The sequence below is a fragment of the Salvelinus alpinus genome, chromosome 13 (assembly GCF_045679555.1).
Source record: "Salvelinus alpinus chromosome 13, SLU_Salpinus.1, whole genome shotgun sequence".
NCBI classification, from domain to species: Eukaryota; Metazoa; Chordata; class Actinopteri; order Salmoniformes; family Salmonidae; genus Salvelinus; species Salvelinus alpinus.
Window position 1 is genome coordinate 52580135 of NC_092098.1, and position 23136 is coordinate 52603270.

The window sequence follows — 23136 nt, forward strand, 5'->3', positions numbered from 1 at the left end:
TGAGGCATAGGGTTAGCAGTGTGGTTAAGAGTGAAATTCACATTTTATGAAGAGAAATGATAGAAATCAGGCAGGCTTTTCGACTTTGTCTGCGGTAACTAGTGACGACCCAGTGTGTCGCTCCGGGTCACAGGGGCCTGGAGGAGGGTGGGTAAATGAAGGTAGGGTACCCACACTACAACCTGGTTGGTACCCCCACACCACAACCTGGTTGGTACCCCCACACCACAACCTGGTTGGTACCCCCACACTACAACCTGGTTGGTACCCCCCCACTACAACCTGGTTGGTACCCCCACACTACAACCTGGTTGGTACCCCCCCACTACAACCTGGTTGGTACCCCCACACTACAACCTGGTTGGTACCCCCACACTACAACCTGGTTGGTACCCCCCCCACACCACAACCTGGTTGGTACCCCCACACTACAACCTGGTTGGTACCCCCACACTACAACCTGGTTGGTACCCCCACACTACAACCTGGTTGGTACCCCCACACTACAACCTGGTTGGTACCCCCACACTACAACCTGGCTGGTACCCCCACACTACAACCTGGCTGGTACCCCAACACTACAACCTGGTTGGTACCCCCACACTACAACCTGGCTGGTACCCCCACACTACAACCTGGCTGGTACCCCCACACTACAACCTGGCTGGTACCCCAACACTACAACCTGGTTGGTACCCCCACACTACAACCTGGTTGGTACCCCCACACTACAACCTGGCTGGTACCCCCACACTACAACCTGGCTGGTACCCCAACACTACAACCTGGTTGGTACCCCCACACCACAACCTGGTTGGTACCCCCACACTACAACCTGGTTGGTACCCCAACACTACAACCTGGTTGGTACCCCCACACTACAACCTGGTTGGTACCCCCCCACTACAACCTGGCTGGTACCCCCACACTACAACCTGGTTGGTACCTCCACACTACAACCTGGCTGGTACCCCAACACTACAACCTGGCTGGTACCCCCACACTACAACCTGGCTGGTACCCCCACACTACAACCTGACTGGTACCCCCCCACTACAACCTGGTTGGTACCCCAACACTAGTACCTATATGCTTGTTGAAGTCTGGCTTGACTCTGAAGAATTTGCCACATTCTTTGCACTGATGCGATTTCTATCCAGTGTGAAGTCAATGGTGGAGTTTTTGACAAGAGGCTGATGTGAAGCCTTTTCCACATGCAGAACACTTGTTGAGTTTCTCCCCTGTGTGAGTCATCACATGCCTGACCAGATGTCCCTTGCAGTAGAAGCATTTGTCACATTCCTTGCACTCGTGATATGTCTGATGTATTTCATATTTAGTTAATGTGTTTACTGCACACAGGACACTTGTGTGGTTTCTCCTCTGTGTGACTTATCTTGTGTTTTTTTTTAAGGCTTGGTTTCTTAAAGCCTTTACTGCACACAGTAAAGGCTTTATGTCGTTGCAACTGGGTGACTAGTCCTCATGTTTGTTTTAGTAGTACTTGCATCTAAAAGATTTGCCACATCAGTATATATGTAAACACATCATTGCGCACCACAAACACACGTAAAACACAAATAAACAGACAACTGATTTAAATCAAAACAAATACTTTATTCAAACAGAAAATGGAAAAGCATTGAGAGGTTAGGACATGCAGGCCTGTGATTTCAGTTAGCTAGCTAGTTTCACCAAATATTCTTGAATAAATTAAGTGTACACACACACACACACACAAGGTAAAGACCAAATGATCGAGAGTATCAACTAATGTTATCTATAGTTGTTCATAGACTTGGCTAACAGACTGTTACAGACGTGTGTGTTCCTGTTATATAGACTGGTAATAAACAGAGGCCTAACTAACTCTGGACGGGTCTGGAGAACTGATAACACAACGTGAGCATAATAAAACGATCACAGCATACCGACTAAACATTTTACGTCATGTCATTCACAGATGTTATATTTGTTTACAGCGTGTGAGACGTTGTATGGTTGTGAAAATACGCGGGTTCATATGCACGAAGAGTTGTTTGCGTAACCAGGGGTTTCCGTTAGCAAAATGTAGGGGCCGGACAAAGTGACCGGACACGTTTTAATTGATCACATCAGACAACATCTGAAAAATTTACCGGACCCATTATGCATTGGCTGCATCAACCCATTTAGTCCATTCACCCACGGTGCTCAGAATGACAGAAATCACATTTAGATTATGGTTATTCATCTTAACCAAAACATGCAACTCCTGTAATGAAGCTGCCAAATAAAAAAACATTTGTAAAAAATAAATAAATGCAATTCTTGAGAACACCATTCTAAACTGTGCACCTGATGCTTGTGGTTCTATATATACACACACACTACATGACCAAAAGTATGTGGACACCTGCTCATCGAAAATCTCCTTCCAAAAATCATGGCCATTAATATGGAGTTGGTTCCCCTCTTTGCTGCTATAACAGCTTCCACTCTTCTGGGAAGGCTTTCCGCTAGATGTTGGAACATTGCTGCAGGGGGACTTGCTTCCATTCAGCCACAAGAGCATTAGTGAGGTCGGGCACTGATGTTGGGCAATTAGCCCTGGCTCGCAGTTGGCGTTCCAATTCTTCCTAAAGGTGTTTGATGGGTTGAGGTCAGGGCAATGTGCAGGCCAGTCAAGTTCTTCCACACCAATCTAGACAAACCATTTCTGTATGGACCTCGCTTTGTGCACGGGGGCATTTTCATTCTGAAACAGGAAAGGACCTTCCCCAAACTGTTGCCACAAAGTTGGAAGCACAGAATCATCTAGAATGTCATTGTATGCTGTAGCGTTAAGATTTCCCTTCACTGGAATTAGGGGGCCCGAACCATGAAAAACAGCACCAGACCATTATTAATACATCAAATTTGACAGTTGGCACTATGCATTCAGGCAGGTAGCGTTCTCCTGTCATCCGCCAAACCCAGATTCATCCATCGGACTGCCAGATGGTGAAGCGTGATTCATCTCTTCAGAGAACGCGTTTCCACTGAACACTATTATTGCCCTTTATTGCCCTTTACACCACTCCAGCCGACGCTTGGCATTGCGCATGGTGATCTTAGGCTTGTGTGCAGCTGCTCGGCCGTGGAAACCCATTTCATGAAGCTCCTGACAAACAGTTATTGTGTTGACGCTGCTTCCAGAGGCAGTTTGGAACTCTGTAGTGAGTGTTGCACCCGAGGACAGACGATTTTTACACGCTACAGCACTTGGCGGTCCCGTTCTGTGGGCTTGTGTGGCCTACCACTTCGCAGCTGAGCCGTTGTTGCTCCTAGACGTTTCCACTTCACAATAACAGCACTTACAGTTGACCGGGACAGCTCTAGCAGGGCAGAAATTTGACAAACTGACTTGTTGGAAAGGTGGCATCCTATGACGGTGTCACGTTGAAAGTCACCGAGCTCTTCGATAAGGCCATTCTACTGCCAATGTTTGTCTATGGAGATTGCATGGCTGTGTGCTCGATTTTAATACACCTGTCAGCAACGGGTGGCTGAAATAGCCGAAATCCACTAATTTGAAGTGGTGTCCACATACTTTTGTAAACACAGTGCATCTCAGATCATCATCTCTGTGTTAGAAATTTAGAACGAGGATCTACTGATGCAAAGTACGGTTTGCTAACATGACTTTTGTTGATATGAAAAACCAATGGAATAGGAGAGAAATGGCTTAATGAGGAAGTCTTGATAAAATAATTGCCTCCACGTTTATGGTCGGACTTTGTAAGACATGCCTCTTAATATGAAGTAAAACTTTCGGGTGCCTTCAGAGAAAGTATTCACACCCCTTTGAACTATTTCCACATTTTCTTATGTTACAAAGTGGGATTAAAATGGATTTTTAATTTCACACAAAATACTCTGTCAAAGAAAAATTCAAAACACAAATATATATTGATTAGATAAGTATTCAACCCCCTGAGTCAATACATGCTAGAATCACCTTTGGCAACGATTACAGCTGTAAGTCTAAGAGCTTTGCACACCTGGATTGTACAATATTTGCCCATTATTCTTACAAAAATTGTTCAAACTCTGTCAAGTTGTTTGTTGATCATTGCTAGACAGCCATTTTCAAGTCTTGCCATAGATTTAAAGCAAATTTAAGTAAAAACGGTAACTCGGCCAGTCAGGAACATCTACTGTTGTCTAGGTAAGCAATTCCAGTGTGTATGTTTTAGGTTATTGTACTGCTGAAAGGTGAATTCATCTCCCAGTGTCTGGTGGAAAGCAGACTGAAGGAAGTTTTCCTCAAGGATTTTCCTGTGCTCATCTATACTCTGTCTTTTACACCCCCCCCCAAAAAAGCCACCACTAGGCTTGAAAATATGAAGAGTGGTACTCAGTAATAAGTTGTATTTGACCCAAATATAACACTTTGTATTAAGGACAAAAAGTTAAATGTTTCGCCATTTTTTTTTTTTACAGTATTACTGTAGTGCCTTATTAATAACAGAATGGGATGTTATGGAATAGTTTTCACTCTGTCAATTAGGTTAGTATTGTGGAGTAACTACAATGTTGTTGACCCATCCTCAGTTATCTACTATCACAGCCATTAAAACTTGTAACCATTTTAAAAATCACCATTGGCCTCATGGTGAAATCCTTGAGCGGTTTCTTTCCTCTCCGGCAACTGAGTTTGTAAGGACGCATATATCTTTGTTGTGACTGGGTTTATTGATACACCATCCAAAGTGTAATTAATAACTTCACCATGCTCAAAGGGATATTCAATGTCTGCTTTTTTATTTTATTTTTACCAATAGGTGCCTTTCTTTGAGAACTGTTGGAAAACCTCCCTGGTTGAATCTGTGCTTGAAATGACTAATTTAAAAATCATGTTGAACACTATTATTGCACACACAGAGTCCCATGCGACTTGATATGTGACTTGTTAAGCACATTTTTATACCTGAACTTATTTAGGCTCCTTACCATAACAAAAGGGTTGAATACTTATTGACTCAAGACATTTTAGCCTTTCATTTTTAGTTAATGTCTAAAAACATAATTCCACTTTGACATTATGGGGTATTGTGATGTCATTATGGGGTATTGAGATGTCATTATGGGGTATTGTGATGTCATTATGGGGTATTGTGATGTCATTATGGGGTATTGTGATGTCATTATGGGGTATTGTGTGTAGATCACTGACACAAAATCAAATCCATTTTAAATTCAGGCTGTGAGAACAAAATGTGGAAAAAGTCAAGTGGTGGGAATACTTTCTGAAAGCACTGTTTTCAAATTGCTTATTGCCTCCAGCTCACATTGCCAAGCGGTGGGTGAGGCGCTGATAGACTGCCTACCGTTGCATATGCACTCAAATTGGAGGCGCACTTCAATTAAGGCATACCAGTTGAGAAATAAAAATAGGTATTTTTTTATTCTTTATTTTATTTTATCGTGGCCATCAAAACTGTTAATTAACACGCGATTGCATTTAGAATTGTTGCGTAATAACTGGGCGTATAAAAACACTTTTCAGTCCAGCAACGAGCTGAACCAGGTTCTCAGCAGCAGCTCTGTCTGACAGGTGATGTTCAGGTCAAAGTCTCTGTATGCTGTGGCGTGTGATAAAAGACGACTAACGAAAATACAAAAACGCCAATTTAATTCCACTTAATTATGCACATTTACCTAGAAGGCCGATAAGCATGACCGGGCAAATGTATTTCCATCAATGGGGGGAAAAAAGAAGCAATTTTTTGCAAATAGGATTCTTCCGGACAATTTGGCTGAGGCAAATTTTATTTATCGGCTTACTTTTTTTTTTTTTGGGGAGTTGGGCAAAAGCCGCCAATTACCAGTTTCTAGAAATCCTGTTGCGCACACACACACACACACACACACGTTACTGAACATATCTAGCCAGCCTAGATATGTTGACTCAGATCAGCAGAGTTCTGTACTCAATGTGAAGAAAATAGATAGATAATGAATAGAAGCTGAACAAGCTGATGAGTTACCCCAAAACAGGTGGTGGTAAAAACCTAAGAGAAACAAACTAAATATATGACGAAATAAAACATTCAAATCTTATTTGACTTGTTAAAAAGCTTAAATAAACCAGAACGGTTTGTGGGTGAAAACGTAAGCAGAAAGACGAGCTCTTCTGTCGAGCATAAACATCTCACACAAACACGTACGTACGTACACACACACACACAATGGATACCAACTAAAACACACCGCCACATCCACGATGCTAAATCAGAAAAAGTCTATTTTCTTCGTCTTTTTTTTTTTTTTTTTTTTAAAGCTGTTCCTTTATAGAAACTCCAACTTGGAAATGACTCTGTCACCATCAAGCTGCTGGGGGTACCAACATCACCAACACTGTTGCTGGGCAACTGGGATGCAAACCACATCCTGGCCACCCGAGGCTGAGCGTGTGGCTCCGCGTCAAGGAGATTAGGGTGGGGTGCCAATCGACCATCTAATACACCAGAACCTGGTAACCCATCAACCACAGCCTCCCTCCTTGCCACTACAGGGCCCCTCTCTGTGCTGCTCTGGGGTTACAGACAGATGTCAGTTAAACAGACACTCACACAGCCAGAGATAAGTCTTCAGTCAGGCTAGGGCCTTCCTCCTCAGCCCTAACCTATATCCCTCTCTCTCTCTATTCCTTCTCTGCTCTGTCGTTTCCACAGAGGTAAATACTGCTGCTGGCCTTGAGAACACACTGCAGAAGTTATGAAGGGCGCACGGCTGGAATGGAGAAACCAGATAATAAACACACACTCACACACCTCCTCTCCTCTACCGCTCCTCCTGGTCCAGCCTTCCTGCATCTCTTAAAACTCTGCTCCTGTCCTCCTTCCTCTGAGAGAAGCAGTTATTAAACACACACCTCACCACAACGAGAGGAGAAAAAGCTCTCAGACAATTCAACTCATTCCACCCCTCCAAAAAAAAAAGCTTTTTTAGTTTTCATTTGAGCTTTTCCACCCCCAAAAAATGAGTTTCTCCTTCTTCTCTCTCTCCAACAGTCTTCTCTCCAACAGTCTTCTCTTCTGCTTTAGCGTATATTCTCCTTCTCCACTCGAAGGTGGTGTGGGAGGTGGCCAGCGGTTCTCAGCAGTTGATTGGTTGTCTGAATGCTTTGGGCGTGGTCTGTGTGTGACCCGGTTCAGCCCACTTTGGCCCAGGTGAGGAAGGCAGGAATGTCTCTGACCGGCACATTCCTGGTCAGGGCTTTGACCCGCAGGTTACGGTCATCTGTCAGGAGAACCACCTCCCGACACAAGCGCACCGGACCGTCTGGGAGAGAGGATAGAAGAGAGAGGAGGGGAGGTATGAGAGACGGAAGGAGGAGGGGAGGTATGAGAGACGGAGGGAGGAGGGGGGGTATGAGAGACGGAGGGAGGAGGGGAGGTATGAGAGACGGAGGGAGGAGGGGAGGTATGAGAGACGGAGGGAGGAGGGGAGGTATGAGAGACGGAGGGAGGAGGGGAGGTATGAGAGACGGAAGGAGGAGGGGAGGTATGAGAGACGGAAGGAGGAGGGGAGGGAGGAGGGGAGGTATGAGAGACAGGAGGGAGGAGGGGGGGTATGAGAGACGGAGGGAGGAGGGGAAGTATGAGAGACGGAGGGAGGAGGGGAGGTATGAGAGACGGAGGGAGGAGGGGAGGTATGAGAGACGGAGGGAGGAGGGGAGGTATGAGAGACGGAAGGAGGAGGGGAGGTATGAGAGACGGAAGGAGGAGGGGAGGGAGGAGGGGAGGTATGAGAGACGGAAGGAGGAGGGGAGGTATGAGAGACAGGAGGGAGGAGGGGAGGTATGAGAGACGGAAGAAGGAGGGGAGGTATGAGAGACAGGAGGGAGGTATGAGAGACAGGAGGGAGGTATGAGAGACAGGAGGGAGGAGGGGAGGTATGAGAGACGGAAGGAGGAGGGGAGGTATGAGAGACGGAAGGAGGAGGGGAGGTATGAGAGACGGAAGGAGGAGGGGAGGTATGAGAGACGGAAGGAGGAGGGGAGGTATGAGAGACGGAAGGAGGAGGGGAGGTATGAGAGACAGGAGGGAGGAGGTATGAGAGACGGAGGGAGGAGGTATGAGAGACAGGAGGGAGGAGGGGAAGTATGAGAGACGGAGGGAGGAGGGGAGGTATGAGAGACGGAGGGAGGAGGGGAAGTATGAGAGACGGAGGGAGGAGGTATGAGAGACAGGAGGGAGGAGGGGAGGTATGAGAGACGGAGGGAGGAGGGGAGGTATGAGAGACGGAGGGAGGAGGGGAAGTATGAGAGACGGAGGGAGGAGGGGAGGTATGAGAGACGGAGGGAGGAGGGGAAGTATGAGAGACGGAGGGAGGAGGGGAGGTATGAGAGACGGAGGGAGGAGGGGAGGGAGGAGAGACGGAGGGAGGAGGGGAGGTATGAGAGACGGAGGGAGGAGGGGAGGTATGAGAGACGGAGGGAGGAGGGGAGGTATGAGAGACGGAGGGAGGAGGGGAGGTATGAGAGACGGAGGGAGGAGGGGAGGTATGAGAGACGGAAGGAGGAGGGGAGGTATGAGAGACGGAAGGAGGAGGGGAGGGAGGAGGGGAGGTATGAGAGACGGAAGGAGGAGGGGAGGTATGAGAGACAGGAGGGAGGAGGGGAGGTATGAGAGACGGAAGAAGGAGGGGAGGTATGAGAGACAGGAGGGAGGTATGAGAGACAGGAGGGAGGAGGGGAGGTATGAGAGACGGAAGGAGGAGGGGAGGTATGAGAGACGGAAGGAGGAGGGGAGGTATGAGAGACGGAAGGAGGAGGGGAGGTATGAGAGACAGGAGGGAGGAGGTATGAGAGACGGAGGGAGGAGGTATGAGAGACAGGAGGGAGGAGGGGAAGTATGAGAGACGGAGGGAGGAGGGGAGGTATGAGAGACGGAGGGAGGAGGGGAAGTATGAGAGACGGAGGGAGGAGGTATGAGAGACAGGAGGGAGGAGGGGAGGTATGAGAGACGGAGGGAGGAGGGGAGGTATGAGAGACGGAGGGAGGAGGGGAAGTATGAGAGACGGAGGGAGGAGGGGAGGTATGAGAGACGGAGGGAGGAGGGGAGGTATGAGAGACGGAGGGAGGAGGGGAGGTATGAGAGACGGAGGGAGGAGGGGAGGTATGAGAGACGGAGGGAGGAGGGGAGGGAGGAGAGACGGAGGGAGGAGGGGAGGTATGAGAGACGGAGGGAGGAGGGGAGGTATGAGAGAGGGAGGGAGGAGGGGAGGTATGAGAGACGGAGGGAGGAGGGGAGGTATGAGAGACGGAGGGAGGAGGGGAGGTATGAGAGACGGAGGGAGGAGGGGAGGTATGAGAGACGGAGGGAGGAGGGGAGGGAGGAGGGGAGGTATGAGAGACGGAGGGAGGAGGGGGGGTATGAGAGACGGAGGGAGGAGGGGAGGTATGAGAGACGGAAGGAGGAGGGGAGGTATGAGAGACGGAAGGAGGAGGGGAGGTATGAGAGACGGAGGGAGGAGGGGAGGTATGAGAGACGGAGGGAAGAGGGGAGGTATGAGAGACGGAAGGAGGAGGGGAGGTATGAGAGACGGAAGGAGGAGGGGAGGTATGAGAGACGGAGGGAGGAGGGGAGGTATGAGAGACAGAGGGAGGAGGGGAGGTATGAGAGACGGAGGGAGGAGGGGAGGTATGAGAGACGGAGGGAGGAGGGGAGGTATGAGAGACGGAGGGAGGAGGGGAGGTATGAGAGACGGAGGGAGGAGGGGAGGTATGAGAGACGGAGGGAGGAGGGGAGGTATGAGAGACGGAAGGAGGAGGGGAGGTATGAGAGACGGAAGGAGGAGGGGAGGGAGGAGGGGAGGTATGAGAGACGGAAGGAGGAGGGGAAGGAGGAGGGGAGGTATGAGAGACAGGAGGGAGGAGGGGAGGTATGAGAGACGGAAGGAGGAGGGGAGGTATGAGAGACAGGAGGGAGGAGGGGAGGTATGAGAGACAGAAGGAGGAGGGGAGGGAGGAGGGGAGGGGAGGTATGAGAGACAGGAGGGAGGAGGGGAGGTATGAGAGACGGAAGGAGGAGGGGAGGTATGAGAGACGGAGGGAGGAGGGGAGGGAGGAGGGGAGGTATGAGAGACGGAAGGAGGAGGGGAGGGAGGAGGGGAGGTATGAGAGACAGGAGGGAGGAGGGGAGGTATGAGAGACGGAAGGAGGAGGGGAGGTATGAGAGACGGAGGGAGGAGGGGAGGTATGAGAGACGGAGGGAGGAGGGGAGGTATGAGAGACGGAGGGAGGAGGGGAGGGAGGAGGGGAGGTATGAGAGACGGAGGGAGGAGGGGGGGTATGAGAGACGGAGGGAGGAGGGGAGGTATGAGAGACGGAAGGAGGAGGGGAGGTATGAGAGACGGAAGGAGGAGGGGAGGTATGAGAGACGGAGGGAGGAGGGGAGGTATGAGAGACGGAGGGAAGAGGGGAGGTATGAGAGACGGAAGGAGGAGGGGAGGTATGAGAGACGGAAGGAGGAGGGGAGGTATGAGAGACGGAGGGAGGAGGGGAGGTATGAGAGACAGAGGGAGGAGGGGAGGTATGAGAGACGGAGGGAGGAGGGGAGGTATGAGAGACGGAGGGAGGAGGGGAGGTATGAGAGACGGAGGGAGGAGGGGAGGTATGAGAGACGGAGGGAGGAGGGGAGGTATGAGAGACGGAGGGAGGAGGGGAGGTATGAGAGACGGAAGGAGGAGGGGAGGTATGAGAGACGGAAGGAGGAGGGGAGGGAGGAGGGGAGGTATGAGAGACGGAAGGAGGAGGGGAAGGAGGAGGGGAGGTATGAGAGACAGGAGGGAGGAGGGGAGGTATGAGAGACGGAAGGAGGAGGGGAGGTATGAGAGACAGGAGGGAGGAGGGGAGGTATGAGAGACAGAAGGAGGAGGGGAGGGAGGAGGGGAGGGGAGGTATGAGAGACAGGAGGGAGGAGGGGAGGTATGAGAGACGGAAGGAGGAGGGGAGGTATGAGAGACGGAGGGAGGGGGGGAGGTAGGTGAGAGACGGAGGGAAGAGGGGAGGTATGAGAGACGGAAGGAGGAGGGGAGGTATGAGAGACGGAAGGAGGAGGGGAGGTATGAGAGACGGAGGGAGGAGGGGAGGTATGAGAGACAGAGGGAGGAGGGGAGGTATGAGAGACGGAGGGAGGAGGGGAGGTATGAGAGACGGAGGGAGGAGGGGAGGTATGAGAGACGGAGGGAGGAGGGGAGGTATGAGAGACGGAGGGAGGAGGGGAGGTATGAGAGACGGAGGGAGGAGGGGAGGTATGAGAGACGGAAGGAGGAGGGGAGGTATGAGAGACGGAAGGAGGAGGGGAGGGAGGAGGGGAGGTATGAGAGACGGAAGGAGGAGGGGAAGGAGGAGGGGAGGTATGAGAGACAGGAGGGAGGAGGGGAGGTATGAGAGACGGAAGGAGGAGGGGAGGTATGAGAGACAGGAGGGAGGAGGGGAGGTATGAGAGACAGAAGGAGGAGGGGAGGGAGGAGGGGAGGGGAGGTATGAGAGACAGGAGGGAGGAGGGGAGGTATGAGAGACGGAAGGAGGAGGGGAGGTATGAGAGACGGAGGGAGGAGGGGAGGGAGGAGGGGAGGTATGAGAGACGGAGGGAGGAGGGGAGGGAGGAGAGACGGAGGGAGGAGTGGAGGGAGGAGGGGAGGTATGAGAGACGGAAGGAGGAGGGGAGGTATGAGAGACGGAAGGAGGAGGGGAGGTATGAGAGACGGAAGGAGGAGGGGAGGGAGGAGGGGAGGTATGAGAGACGGAAGGAGGAGGGGAGGGAGGAGGGGAGGTATGAGAGACGGAAGGAGGAGGGGAGGAATGAGAGACGGAGGGAGGAGGGGAGGTATGAGAGACGGAGGGAGGAGGGGAGGTATGAGAGACGGAGGGAGGAGGGGGGTATGAGAGACGGAGGGAGGAGGGGAGGTATGAGAGACGGAGGGAGGAGGTGGGGTATGAGAGACGGAGGGAGGAGGGGAAGTATGAGAGACGGAGGGAGGAGGGGAGGTATGAGAGACGGAGGGAGGAGGGGAGGTATGAGAGACGGAAGGAGGAAGGGAGGGAGGAGGGGAGGTATGAGAGACGGAAGGAGGAGGGGAGGTATGAGAGACGGAAGGAGGAAGGGAGGTATGAGAGACGGAAGGAGGAGGGGAGGTATGAGAGACGGAGGGAGGAGGGGAGGTATGAGAGACGGAAGGAGGAGGGGAGGGAGGAGGGGAGGTATGAGAGACGGAAGGAGGAAGGGAAGGAGGAGGGGAGGTATGAGAGACGGAAGGAGGAGGGGAGGTATGAGAGACGGAGGGAGGAGGGGAGGTATGAGAGACGGAGGGAGGAGGGGAGGTATGAGAGACGGAGGGAGGAGGTATGAGAGACGGAAGGAGGAGGGGAGGTATGAGAGACGGAGGGAGGAGGGGAGGTATGAGAGACGGAAGGAGGAGGGGAGGGAGGAGGGGAGGTATGAGAGATGGAGGGGGGAGGTATGAGAGACGGAAGGAGGAGGGGAGGTATGAGAGACGGAGGGAGGAGGTATGAGAGACGGAGGGAGGGGGGGAGGTATGAGAAACGGAGGGAGGAGGGGAGGTATGAGAGACGGAGGGAGGAGGAGAGGTATGAGAGACGGAGGGAGGAGGGGAGGTATGAGAGACGGAGGGAGGAGGGGAGGTATGAGAGACGGAGGGAGGAGGGGAGGTATGAGAGACGGAAGGAGGAGGGGAGGGAGGAGGGGAGGTATGAGAGACGGAGGGAGGAGGGGAGGTATGAGAGACGGGAGGAGGGGAGGGAGGAGGGGAGGTATGAGAGACGGGAGGAGGGGAGGTATGAGAGACGGAGGGAGGAGAGGAGGTATGAGAGACGGGAGGAGGGGAGGGAGGAGGGGAGGTATGAGAGACGGGAGGAGGGGAGGTATGAGAGACGGAGGGAGGAGAGGAGGTATGAGAGACGGAGGGAGGAGGGGAGGTATGAGAGACGGAGGGAGGAGGGGAGGTATGAGAGACGGAGGGAGGAGGGGAGGTATGAGAGACGGAGGGAGGAGGGGAGGTATGAGAGACGGAGGGAGGAGGGGAGGTATGAGAGACGGAGGGAGGAGGGGAGGTATGAGAGACGGAGGGAGGAGGGGAGGTATGAGAGACGGAGGGAGGAGAGGAGGTATGCGAGACGGAGGGAGGAGGGGAGGTATGAGAGACGGAGGGAGGAGGGGAGGTATGAGAGACGGAGGGAGGAGGGGAGGTATGAGAGACGGAGGGAGGAGGGGAGGTATGAGAGACGGAGGGAGGAGGGGAGGTATGAGAGACGGAGGGAGGAGGGGAGGTATGAGAGACGGAGGGAGGAGGGGAGGTATGAGAGACGGAGGGAGGAGGGGAGGTATGAGAGACGGAGGGAGGAGGGGAGGTATGAGAGACGGAAGGAGGAGGGGAGGTATGAGAGACGGAAGGAGGAAGGGAGGGAGGAGGGGAGGTATGAGAGACGGAAGGAGGAGGGGAGGTATGAGAGACGGAAGGAGGAGGGGAGGTATGAGAGATGGAGGGAGGAGGGGAGGTATGAGAGACGGAGGGAGGAGGGGAGGTATGAGAGACAGAGGGAGGTATGAGAGACAGAGGGAGGTATGAGAGACGGAGGGAGGAGGGTATGAGAGACGGAGGGAGGAGGGGAGGTATGAGAGACGGAAGGAGGAGGGGAGGGAGGAGGGGAGGTATGAGAGACGGAGGGAGGAGGGGAGGTATGAGAGACGGAAAGAGGAGGGGAGGTATGAGAGACGGAGGGAGGAGGTATGAGAGACGGAGGGAGGAGGGGAGGTATGAGAGACGGAGGGAGGAGGGGAGGTATGAGAGACGGAGGGAGGAGGGGAGGTATGAGAGACGGAGGGAGGAGGGGAGGTATGAGAGACGGAGGGAGGAGGGGAGGTATGAGAGACGGAGGGAGGAGGGGAGGTATGAGAGACGGAAGGAGGAGGGGAGGGAGGAGGGGAGGTATGAGAGACGGAGGGAGGAGGGGAGGTATGAGAGACGGGAGGAGGGGAGGGAGGAGGGGAGGTATGAGAGACGAGGGAGGAGAGGAGGTATGAGAGACGGAGGGAGGAGAGGAGGTATGAGAGACGGAAGGAGGAGGGGAGGTATGAGAGACGGAGGGAGGAGGGGAGGTATGAGAGACGGAGGGAGGAGGGGAGGTATGAGAGACGGAGGGAGGAGGTATGAGAGACGGAAGGAGGGGGGGAGGTATGAGAAACGGAGGGAGGAGGGGAGGTATGAGAGACGGAGGGAGGAGGAGAGGTATGAGAGACGGAGGGAGGAGGGGAGGTATGAGAGACGGAGGGAGGAGGGGAGGTATGAGAGACGGAGGGAGGAGGGGAGGTATGAGAGACGGAAGGAGGAGGGGAGGGAGGAGGGGAGGTATGAGAGACGGAGGGAGGAGGGGAGGTATGAGAGACGGGAGGAGGGGAGGGAGGAGGGGAGGTATGAGAGACGGGAGGAGGGGAGGTATGAGAGACGGAGGGAGGAGAGGAGGTATGAGAGACGGAGGGAGGAGGGGAGGTATGAGAGACGGAGGGAGGAGGGGAGGTATGAGAGACGGAGGGAGGAGGGGAGGTATGAGAGACGGAGGGAGGAGGGGAGGTATGAGAGACGGAGGGAGGAGGGGAGGTATGAGAGACGGAGGGAGGAGGGGAGGTATGAGAGACGGAGGGAGGAGGGGAGGTATGAGAGACGGAGGGAGGAGAGGAGGTATGCGAGACGGAGGGAGGAGGGGAGGTATGAGAGACGGAGGGAGGAGGGGAGGTATGAGAGACGGAGGGAGGAGGGGAGGTATGAGAGACGGAGGGAGGAGGGGAGGTATGAGAGACGGAGGGAGGAGGGGAGGTATGAGAGACGGAGGGAGGAGGGGAGGTATGAGAGACGGAGGGAGGAGGGGAGGTATGAGAGACGGAGGGAGGAGGGGAGGTATGAGAGACGGAAGGAGGAGGGGAGGTATGAGAGACGGAAGGAGGAAGGGAGGGAGGAGGGGAGGTATGAGAGACGGAAGGAGGAGGGGAGGTATGAGAGACGGAAGGAGGAGGGGAGGTATGAGAGATGGAGGGAGGAGGGGAGATATGAGAGACGGAGGGAGGAGGGGAGGTATGAGAGACAGAGGGAGGTATGAGAGACGGAGGGAGGAGGTATGAGAGACGGAGGGAGGAGGGGAGGTATGAGAGACGGAAGGAGGAGGGGAGGGAGGAGGGGAGGTATGAGAGACGGAGGGAGGAGGGGAGGTATGAGAGACGGAAAGAGGAGGGGAGGTATGAGAGACGGAGGGAGGAGGTATGAGAGACGGAGGGAGGAGGGGAGGTATGAGAGACGGAGGGAGGAGGGGAGGTATGAGAGACGGAGGGAGGAGGGGAGGTATGAGAGACGGAGGGAGGAGGGGAGGTATGAGAGACGGAGGGAGGAGGGGAGGTATGAGAGACGGAAGGAGGAGGGGAGGGAGGAGGGGAGGTATGAGAGACGGAGGGAGGAGGGGAGGTATGAGAGACGGGAGGAGGGGAGGGAGGAGGGGAGGTATGAGAGACGGAGGGAGGAGGGGAGGTATGAGAGACGGGAGGAGGGGAGGGAGGAGGGGAGGTATGAGAGACGAGGGAGGAGAGGAGGTATGAGAGACGGAGGGAGGAGAGGAGGTATGAGAGACGGAAGGAGGAGGGGAGGTATGAGAGACGGAGGGAGGAGGGGAGGTATGAGAGACGGAGGGAGGAGGGGAGGTATGAGAGACGGAGGGAGGAGGTATGAGAGACGGAAGGAGGAGGGGAGGTATGAGAGACGGAGGGAGGAGGGGAGGTATGAGAGACGGAAGGAGGAGGGGAGGGAGGAGGGGAGGTATGAGAGACGGAGGGGGGAGGTATGAGAGACGGAAGGAGGAGGGGAGGTATGAGAGACGGAGGGAGGAGGTATGAGAGACGGAGGGAGGGGGGGAGGTATGAGAAACGGAGGGAGGAGGGGAGGTATGAGAGACGGAGGGAGGAGGAGAGGTATGAGAGACGGAGGGAGGAGGGGAGGTATGAGAGACGGAGGGAGGAGGGGAGGTATGAGAGACGGAGGGAGGAGGGGAGGTATGAGAGACGGAAGGAGGAGGGGAGGGAGGAGGGGAGGTATGAGAGACGGAGGGAGGAGGGGAGGTATGAGAGACGGGAGGAGGGGAGGGAGGAGGGGAGGTATGAGAGACGGAGGGAGGAGAGGAGGTATGAGAGACGGAGGGAGGAGGGGAGGTATGAGAGACGGAGGGAGGAGGGGAGGTATGAGAGACGGAGGGAGGAGGGGAGGTATGAGAGACGGAGGGAGGAGGGGAGGTATGAGAGACGGAGGGAGGAGGGGAGGTATGAGAGACGGAGGGAGGAGGGGAGGTATGAGAGACGGAGGGAGGAGGGGAGGTATGAGAGACGGAGGGAGGAGGGGAGGTATGAGAGACGGAGGGAGGAGAGGAGGTATGCGAGACGGAGGGAGGAGGGGAGGTATGAGAGACGGAGGGAGGAGGGGAGGTATGAGAGACGGAGGGAGGAGGGGAGGTATGAGAGACGGAGGGAGGAGGGGAGGTATGAGAGACGGAGGGAGGAGGGGAGGTATGAGAGACGGAGGGAAGGTATGAGAGACGGAGGGAGGAGGGGAGGTATGAGAGACGGAGGGAGGAGGGGAGGTATGAGAGACGGAGGGAGGAGGGGAGGTATGAGAGACGGAAGGAGGAGGGGAGGTATGAGAGACGGAAGGAGGAGGGGAGGTATGAGAGACGGAAGGAGGAGGGGAGGTATGAGAGATGGAGGGAGGAGGGGAGATATGAGAGACGGAGGGAGGAGGGGAGGTATGAGAGACAGAGGGAGGTATGAGAGACGGAGGGAGGAGGTATGAGAGACGGAGGGAGGAGGGGAGGTATGAGAGACGGAAGGAGGAGGGGAGGGAGGAGGGGAGGTATGAGAGACGGAGGGAGGAGGGGAGGTATGAGAGACGGAAAGAGGAGGGGAGGTATGAGAGACGGAGGGAGGAGGTATGAGAGACGGAGGGAGGAGGGGAGGTATGAGAGACGGAGGGAGGAGGGGAGGTATGAGAGACGGAGGGAGGAGGGGAGGTATGAGAGACGGAGGGAGGAGGGGAGGTATGAGAGACGGAGGGAGGAGGGGAGGTATGAGAGACGGAAGGAGGAGGGGAGGGAGGAGGGGAGGTATGAGAGACGGAGGGAGGAGGGGAGGTATGAGAGACGGGAGGAGGGGAGGGAGGAGGGGAGGTATGAGAGACGAGGGAGGAGAGGAGGTATGAGAGACGGAGGGAGGAGAGGAGGTATGAGAGACGGAAGGAGGAGGGGAGGTATGAAAGACGGAGGGAGGAGGGGAGGTATGAGAGACGGAGGGAGGAGGGGAGGTATGAGAGACAGGAGGGAGGAGGGGAGGTATGAGAGACGGAGGGAGGAGGGGAGGTATGAGAGACGGAGGGAGGAGGGGAGGTATGAGAGACGGAGGGAGGAGGGGAGGTATGACAGACGGAGGGAGGAGGGGAGGTATGAGAGACGGAGGGAGGAGGGGAGGTATGAGAGACGGAGGGAGGAGGGGAGGTATGAGAGACGGAGGGAGGAGGGGAGGTATGAGAGACGGAGGGAGGGGAGGTATGAGAGACGGAGGGAGGAGGGGAGGTATGAGAGACGGAGGGAGGAGGGGAGGTATGAGAGACGGAGGGAGGAGGGGAGGTATGAGAGACGGAGGGAGGAGGGGAGGTATGAGAGACGGAGGGAGGAGGGGAGGTATGACAGACGGAAGGAGGAGGGGAGGTATGAGAGACGGAGGGAGGAGCGGAGGTATGAGAGACGGAGGGAGGAGGGGGGGTATGAGAGACGGAAGGAGGAGAGGAGGTATGCGAGACGGAGGGAGGAGGGGAGGTATGAGAGACGGAGGGAGGGGGGAGGTATGAGAGACGGAGGGAGGAGGGGAGGTATGAGAGACGGTGGGAGGAGGGGAGGTATGAGAGACGGTGGGGAGGGAGGAGTAATGGTAGAATAAATATAGTATAGACAGATTGTGCAACACAGGCATGAGTGTGTTGGTGGAAGGAGACAGCTACCTGTCTGTGCAGGCATCAAGCTTTTAGCCTCATCTTTGCAGTAGTGGAGACAGCAGGACAAGATGACATCATCATTGTTTCCCTGGAGGGGGGGGAGAGACCGGTAAATCTAAAGCTGAATTTCAATGACAGTCCGGAATTGGATGAAATAGCATTGACTTGCAGTCAAAGACTGCTCCAAACTCTAATTCACATACAAGAGATGGTAAAATACTTGACAGAGGATCTGGGGCACTCGGACACACGTTTAATATACACGTCACACACACCTGTTGTCCGGAGGTGTCTTCGCTGCGGAAGGCGATAGACTCCAGTTGACTTCCTCTGCTGGTCAGCGCTCTGAGACAGGGCTCCCTGGCCTCGAACCCTCGCTCCAGAAACGCCACGGCAACCTTAGCCTTCTCCTGGACCGACCGGGCGTGGGTCGGTCCACCACCACCGGTGTTTCCACGACAACCACGCCCACTGCCAGAGCCATCGCAGCTCTCCTGCCCCTTTGCCAGACCATCCAACTCTGTTATCACTGGAGGAGGGGAGGGAGAGAAGAGAAGAGGAGGGAGAGAGAAGAGGAGGGAGAAGAGGAAGGAGAGAAGAGAGAGAAGAGGGGAGGGAGAGAAGAGAGGGAGAGAAGAGAGGAGAGGGAGAAGAGGAGGGGGAGAGAGAAGAGGAGGGGGAGAAGAGGAGGGTGAGAAGAGGAGGGTGAGAAGAGGAGGGAGAGAGAAGAGGAGGGAGAGAGAAAAGGAGGGAGAGAGAAGAGGAGGGAGAGAGAAGAGGAGGGAGAGAGAAAGGAGGGAGAGAGAAGAGGAGGGAGAGAAAAGAGGAGGGAGAGAGAAGAGGAAAGAGAGAAGAGGAAAGAGAGAAGAGGAAAGAGAGAAGAGGAAAGAGAGAAGTGGAAAGAGAGAAGAGGAAAGAGAGAAGAGGAAGGAGAGATGAAGGAGAGAAGAGGAAAGAGAGAAGAGGAAAGAGAGAAGAGGAAAGAGAGAAGAGGAAAGAGAGAAGGGGAAAGAGAGAAGAGGAAAGAGAGAAGAGGAAGGAGAGAAGAGGAAGGAGAGAAGAGGAAGGAGAGAAGAGGAAAGAGAGAAGAGGAAAGAGAGAAGAGGAAGGAGAGATGAAGGAGAGAAGAGGAAGGAGAGAAGAGGAAGGAGAGAAGAGGAAAGAGAGAAGAGGAAAGAGAGAAGAGGAAGGAGAGAAGAGGAAGGAGAGAAGAGGAAGGAGAGAAGAGGAAAGAGAGAAGAGGAAAGAGAGAAGAGGAAAGAGAGAAGAGGAAAGAGAGAAGAGAAGAGGAAGGAGAGAAGAGGCAAAAGACATTACAGTCAGAACTAAACATTCCCCTAACTCCTAAAACCTGATATTGATGGCTGACTCTCGCTCTCTGCTTGGGAAACATATGTTTACATTGCCAAAGCAAGTGGAATAGACAAAGGGAAATAAATAGTCAACATTACACTCACAAAAGTTGTAAAATAATCTAGACATTTCAAATGTTAGATTATTGGTTATGTACAAGTAGTTGAAGTATGAAAGAGAAAATACAAACACATAAATATAGGTTGTATTGGGGACAGAGCAGGGGACAGACAGAGATGAGCAGGTAACAGAGGCAGGGCCTTACATTTGGCAGAAGCAATCAGGCTAGGCTAGGGTCGGCTAGGCTAGGGTCGGCTAGGGTAGAGTCGGCTAGGGTAGAGTCGGCTAGGATAGGGACGGCTAGGGTAGGGTCGGCTAGGCTAGCGTCGGCTAGGGTAGAGTCGGCTAGGCTAGGTTTAGGCTTGGGTAGGGTCGGCTAGGGTAGGGTCGGCTAGGGTAGAGTCGGCTAGGATAGGGTCGGCTAGGCTAGCGTCGGCTAGGGTAGGTTTAGGCTTGGGTAGGGTCGGCTAGGCTTGGGTAGGGTTAGCTAGGGTAGGGTCGGCTAGGGTAGGCTTAGGTAGGGTCGGCTAGGCTTGGGTATGGTCGGGCCGGCTAGGCTTGGGTAGGGTCGGCTAGGGTAGAGCCGGCTAGGCTAGGGTAGGATTAGGCTTGGGTAGGGTCGGCTAGGGTAGGGTCGGCTAGGGTAGGGTCGGCTAGGCTAGGGTAGGGTCGGCTAGGCTAGGGTCAGGTAGGGTCGGCTAGGGTCGTCTAGGCTTGGGTAGGGTCGGCTAGCCTGAATTAAACATTTATAAAAAATAATAATTATCTCACCCATCTACACACAATATCCCATGTTTTTAGAAATCAATACGGACAAAAGTTGACACAGCTACTCATTCAAGGGTTTTTCTTTATTTTTTACTATTTTCTCCATTGTAGAATAATATTGAAGACATCAAAACTATGAAATAACACATATGTAGTAACCAAAAAAAGTGTTAAACAAATGAAAATATATTTTATATTTGAGATTCTTCAAAGTAGCCACCCTTTGCCTTGACAGCTTTGCACACTCTTGTCATTCTCTCAACCAGCTTCATGAGGTAGTCACCTGGAATGCATTTGATGTCTAAACTATTATTCTACAATGTAAAAATAGTTTTAAAAAAAAGTTAAAAAATACTTAAATTAGTTGGTGTGTCCATACTTTTGACTGGTATTGTAAGTACTAGAATGCTAGAATCACCTTTGGCAGCGATTACAGCTGTGAGTCTTTCTGGGTAAGTCTCTAAGAGCTTTGCACACCTGGATTGTACAATATTTGCACTTTTTCTTTTTTAAATTCTTCAAGCTCTGTCAAGTTGTGTCGAACTGCTTTGCTTTATCTTGGCCAGGTCGCAATTGTAAATGAGAACGTGTTCTCAATTTGCCTACCTGGTTAAATAAAGGTTAAATAAAAATAAATAAAAAAAAAAGTTGGTTGTTGATCATTGCTAGACAGCTATTTTCTAGTTTTGTCATAGATTTTTAAGTCAAAACTGTAACTAGGCCACTCAGGAACATTCTATGTCGTCTTGGTTTTGATTTTATTTGAACCTTTATTTAACTAGGAAAGTCAGTTAAGAACAAATTCTTATTTACAATGACGGCCTACCGTGGGTTAACACAAGGCAGTTAACAGTGAGTTAACTGCCTTGTTCAGGGGCAGAAAGACATATTTTACCTTGTCAGCTCGGGGATTCGATCTTGCAACCTTTCGGTTACTAGTCCAACGCTCTAACCACTAGACTACCTGCCCCCCTACACTCTAACCACTAGGCTACCTGCCGCCCCTACACTCTAACCACTACGCTACCTGCCGTCCCTCCACTCTAAACTTGGCTACCCTGCCGCCCCTACACTCTAACCACTAGGCTACCTGCCGCCCCTACACTCTAACCACTAGGCTACCTGCCCCCCCTACACTCTAACCACTAGGCTACCTCCTGCCCCTACACTCTAACCACTAGGCTACCTGCCGCCCCTACACTCTAACCACTAGGCTACCTGCCGCCCCTACACTCTAACCACTAGGCTACCTGCCGCCCCTACACTCTAACCACTAGGCTACCTGCCGCCCCTACACTCTAACCACTAGGCTACCTGCCGCCCCTACACTCTAACCACTAGGCTACCTGCCGCCCCTACACTCTAACCACTAGGCTACCTGCCGCCCCTACACTCTAACCACTAGGCTACCTGCCGCCCCTACACTCTAACCACTACGCTACCTGCCGTCCCTCCACTCTAAACTTGGCTACCCTGCCGCCCCTACACTCTAACCACTAGGCTACCTGCCGCCCCTACACTCTAACCACTAGGCTACCTGCCGCCCCTACACTCTAACCACTAGACTACCTGCCCTCCTACACTCTAACCACTAGGCTACCTACCGCCCCTACACTCTAACCACTAGGCTACCTGCCGCCCCTACACTCTAACCACTAGGCTACCTGCCGTCCCTACACTCTAACCACTAGGCTACCTGCCGCCCCCCCCCCCCTCTCCTACACTCTAACCACTAGACTACCTGCCTCCCCTACACTCTAACCACTAGGCTACCTGCCGCCCCTACACTCTAACCACTAGACTACCTGCCTCCCCTACACTCTAACCACTAGGCTACCTGCCGTCCCTACACTCTAACCACTAGGCTACCTGCCGTCCCTACACTCTAACCACTAGGCTACCTGCCGCCCCCCCCCCCTCTCCTACACTCTAACCACTAGACTACCTGCCTCCCCTACACTCTAACCACTAGGCTACCTGCCGCCCCTACACTCTAACCACTAGACTACCTGCCTCCCCTACACTCTAACCACTAGGCTACCTGCCGTCCCTACACTCTAACCACTAGGCTACCTGCCGTCCCTACACTCTAACCACTAGGCTACCTGCCGCCCCCCTACACTCTAACCACTAGGCTACCTGCCGTCCCTACACTCTAACCACTAGGCTACCTGCCCCCCCTACACTCTAACCACTAGGCTACTTGCCGCCCCCCTACACTCTAACCACTAGGCTACTTGCCGCCCCCCTACACTCTAACCACTAGGCTACCTGCCGCCCCTACACTCTAACCACTAGGCTACCTGCCGCCCCTACACTCTAACCACTAGGCTACCTGCCGCCCCTACACTCTAACCACTAGGCTACCTGCCGCCCCTACACTCTAACCACTAGGCTACCTGCCGTCACTACACTCTAACCACTAGGCTACCTGCCGCCCCCCTACACTCTAACCACTAGGCTACCTGCCGCCCCTACACTCTAACCACTAGGCTACCTACCGCCCCTACACTCTAACCACTAGGCTACCTGCCGCCCCCCTACACTCTAACCACTAGGCTACCTGCCGCCCCCCTACACTCTAACCACTAGGCTACCTGCCGCCCCCCTACACTCTAACCACTAGGCTACCTGCCGCCCCCCTACACTCTAACCACTAGACTACCTGCCCCCCTACACTCTAACCACTAGGCTACCTGCCGCCCCTACACTCTAACCACTAGGCTACCTGCCGCCCCTATACTCTAACCACTAGGCTACCTGCCGCCCCTACACTCTAACCACTAGGCTACCTGCCGCCCCTACACTCTAACCACTAGGCTACCTGCCGCCCCTACACTCTAACCACTAGGCTACCTGCCGCCCCTACACTCTAACCACTAGGCT

The 23136-nt window shown here is 53.7% G+C and overlaps 1 protein-coding gene across 2 annotated transcripts in view; it reads right to left on the reverse strand.

Moving 5' to 3' along the window:
* Positions 1-1596: 1596 nt before the first annotated feature.
* Positions 1597-23136, reverse strand: part of smg6 (SMG6 nonsense mediated mRNA decay factor) — a 58174-nt gene continuing 36634 nt past the window's right edge. For both annotated transcript variants that reach the window (XM_071339792.1, XM_071339793.1), the window contains 3 exons: positions 18345-18598; positions 18076-18157; positions 1597-7308 (listed from right to left, as the gene is read on the reverse strand). In XM_071339792.1, the coding sequence (XP_071195893.1) occupies positions 7178-7308; positions 18076-18157; positions 18345-18598 (467 nt within the window). In that variant the 3' untranslated portion in view covers positions 1597-7177. The remainder of the gene's footprint in view (positions 7309-18075; positions 18158-18344; positions 18599-23136) is intronic.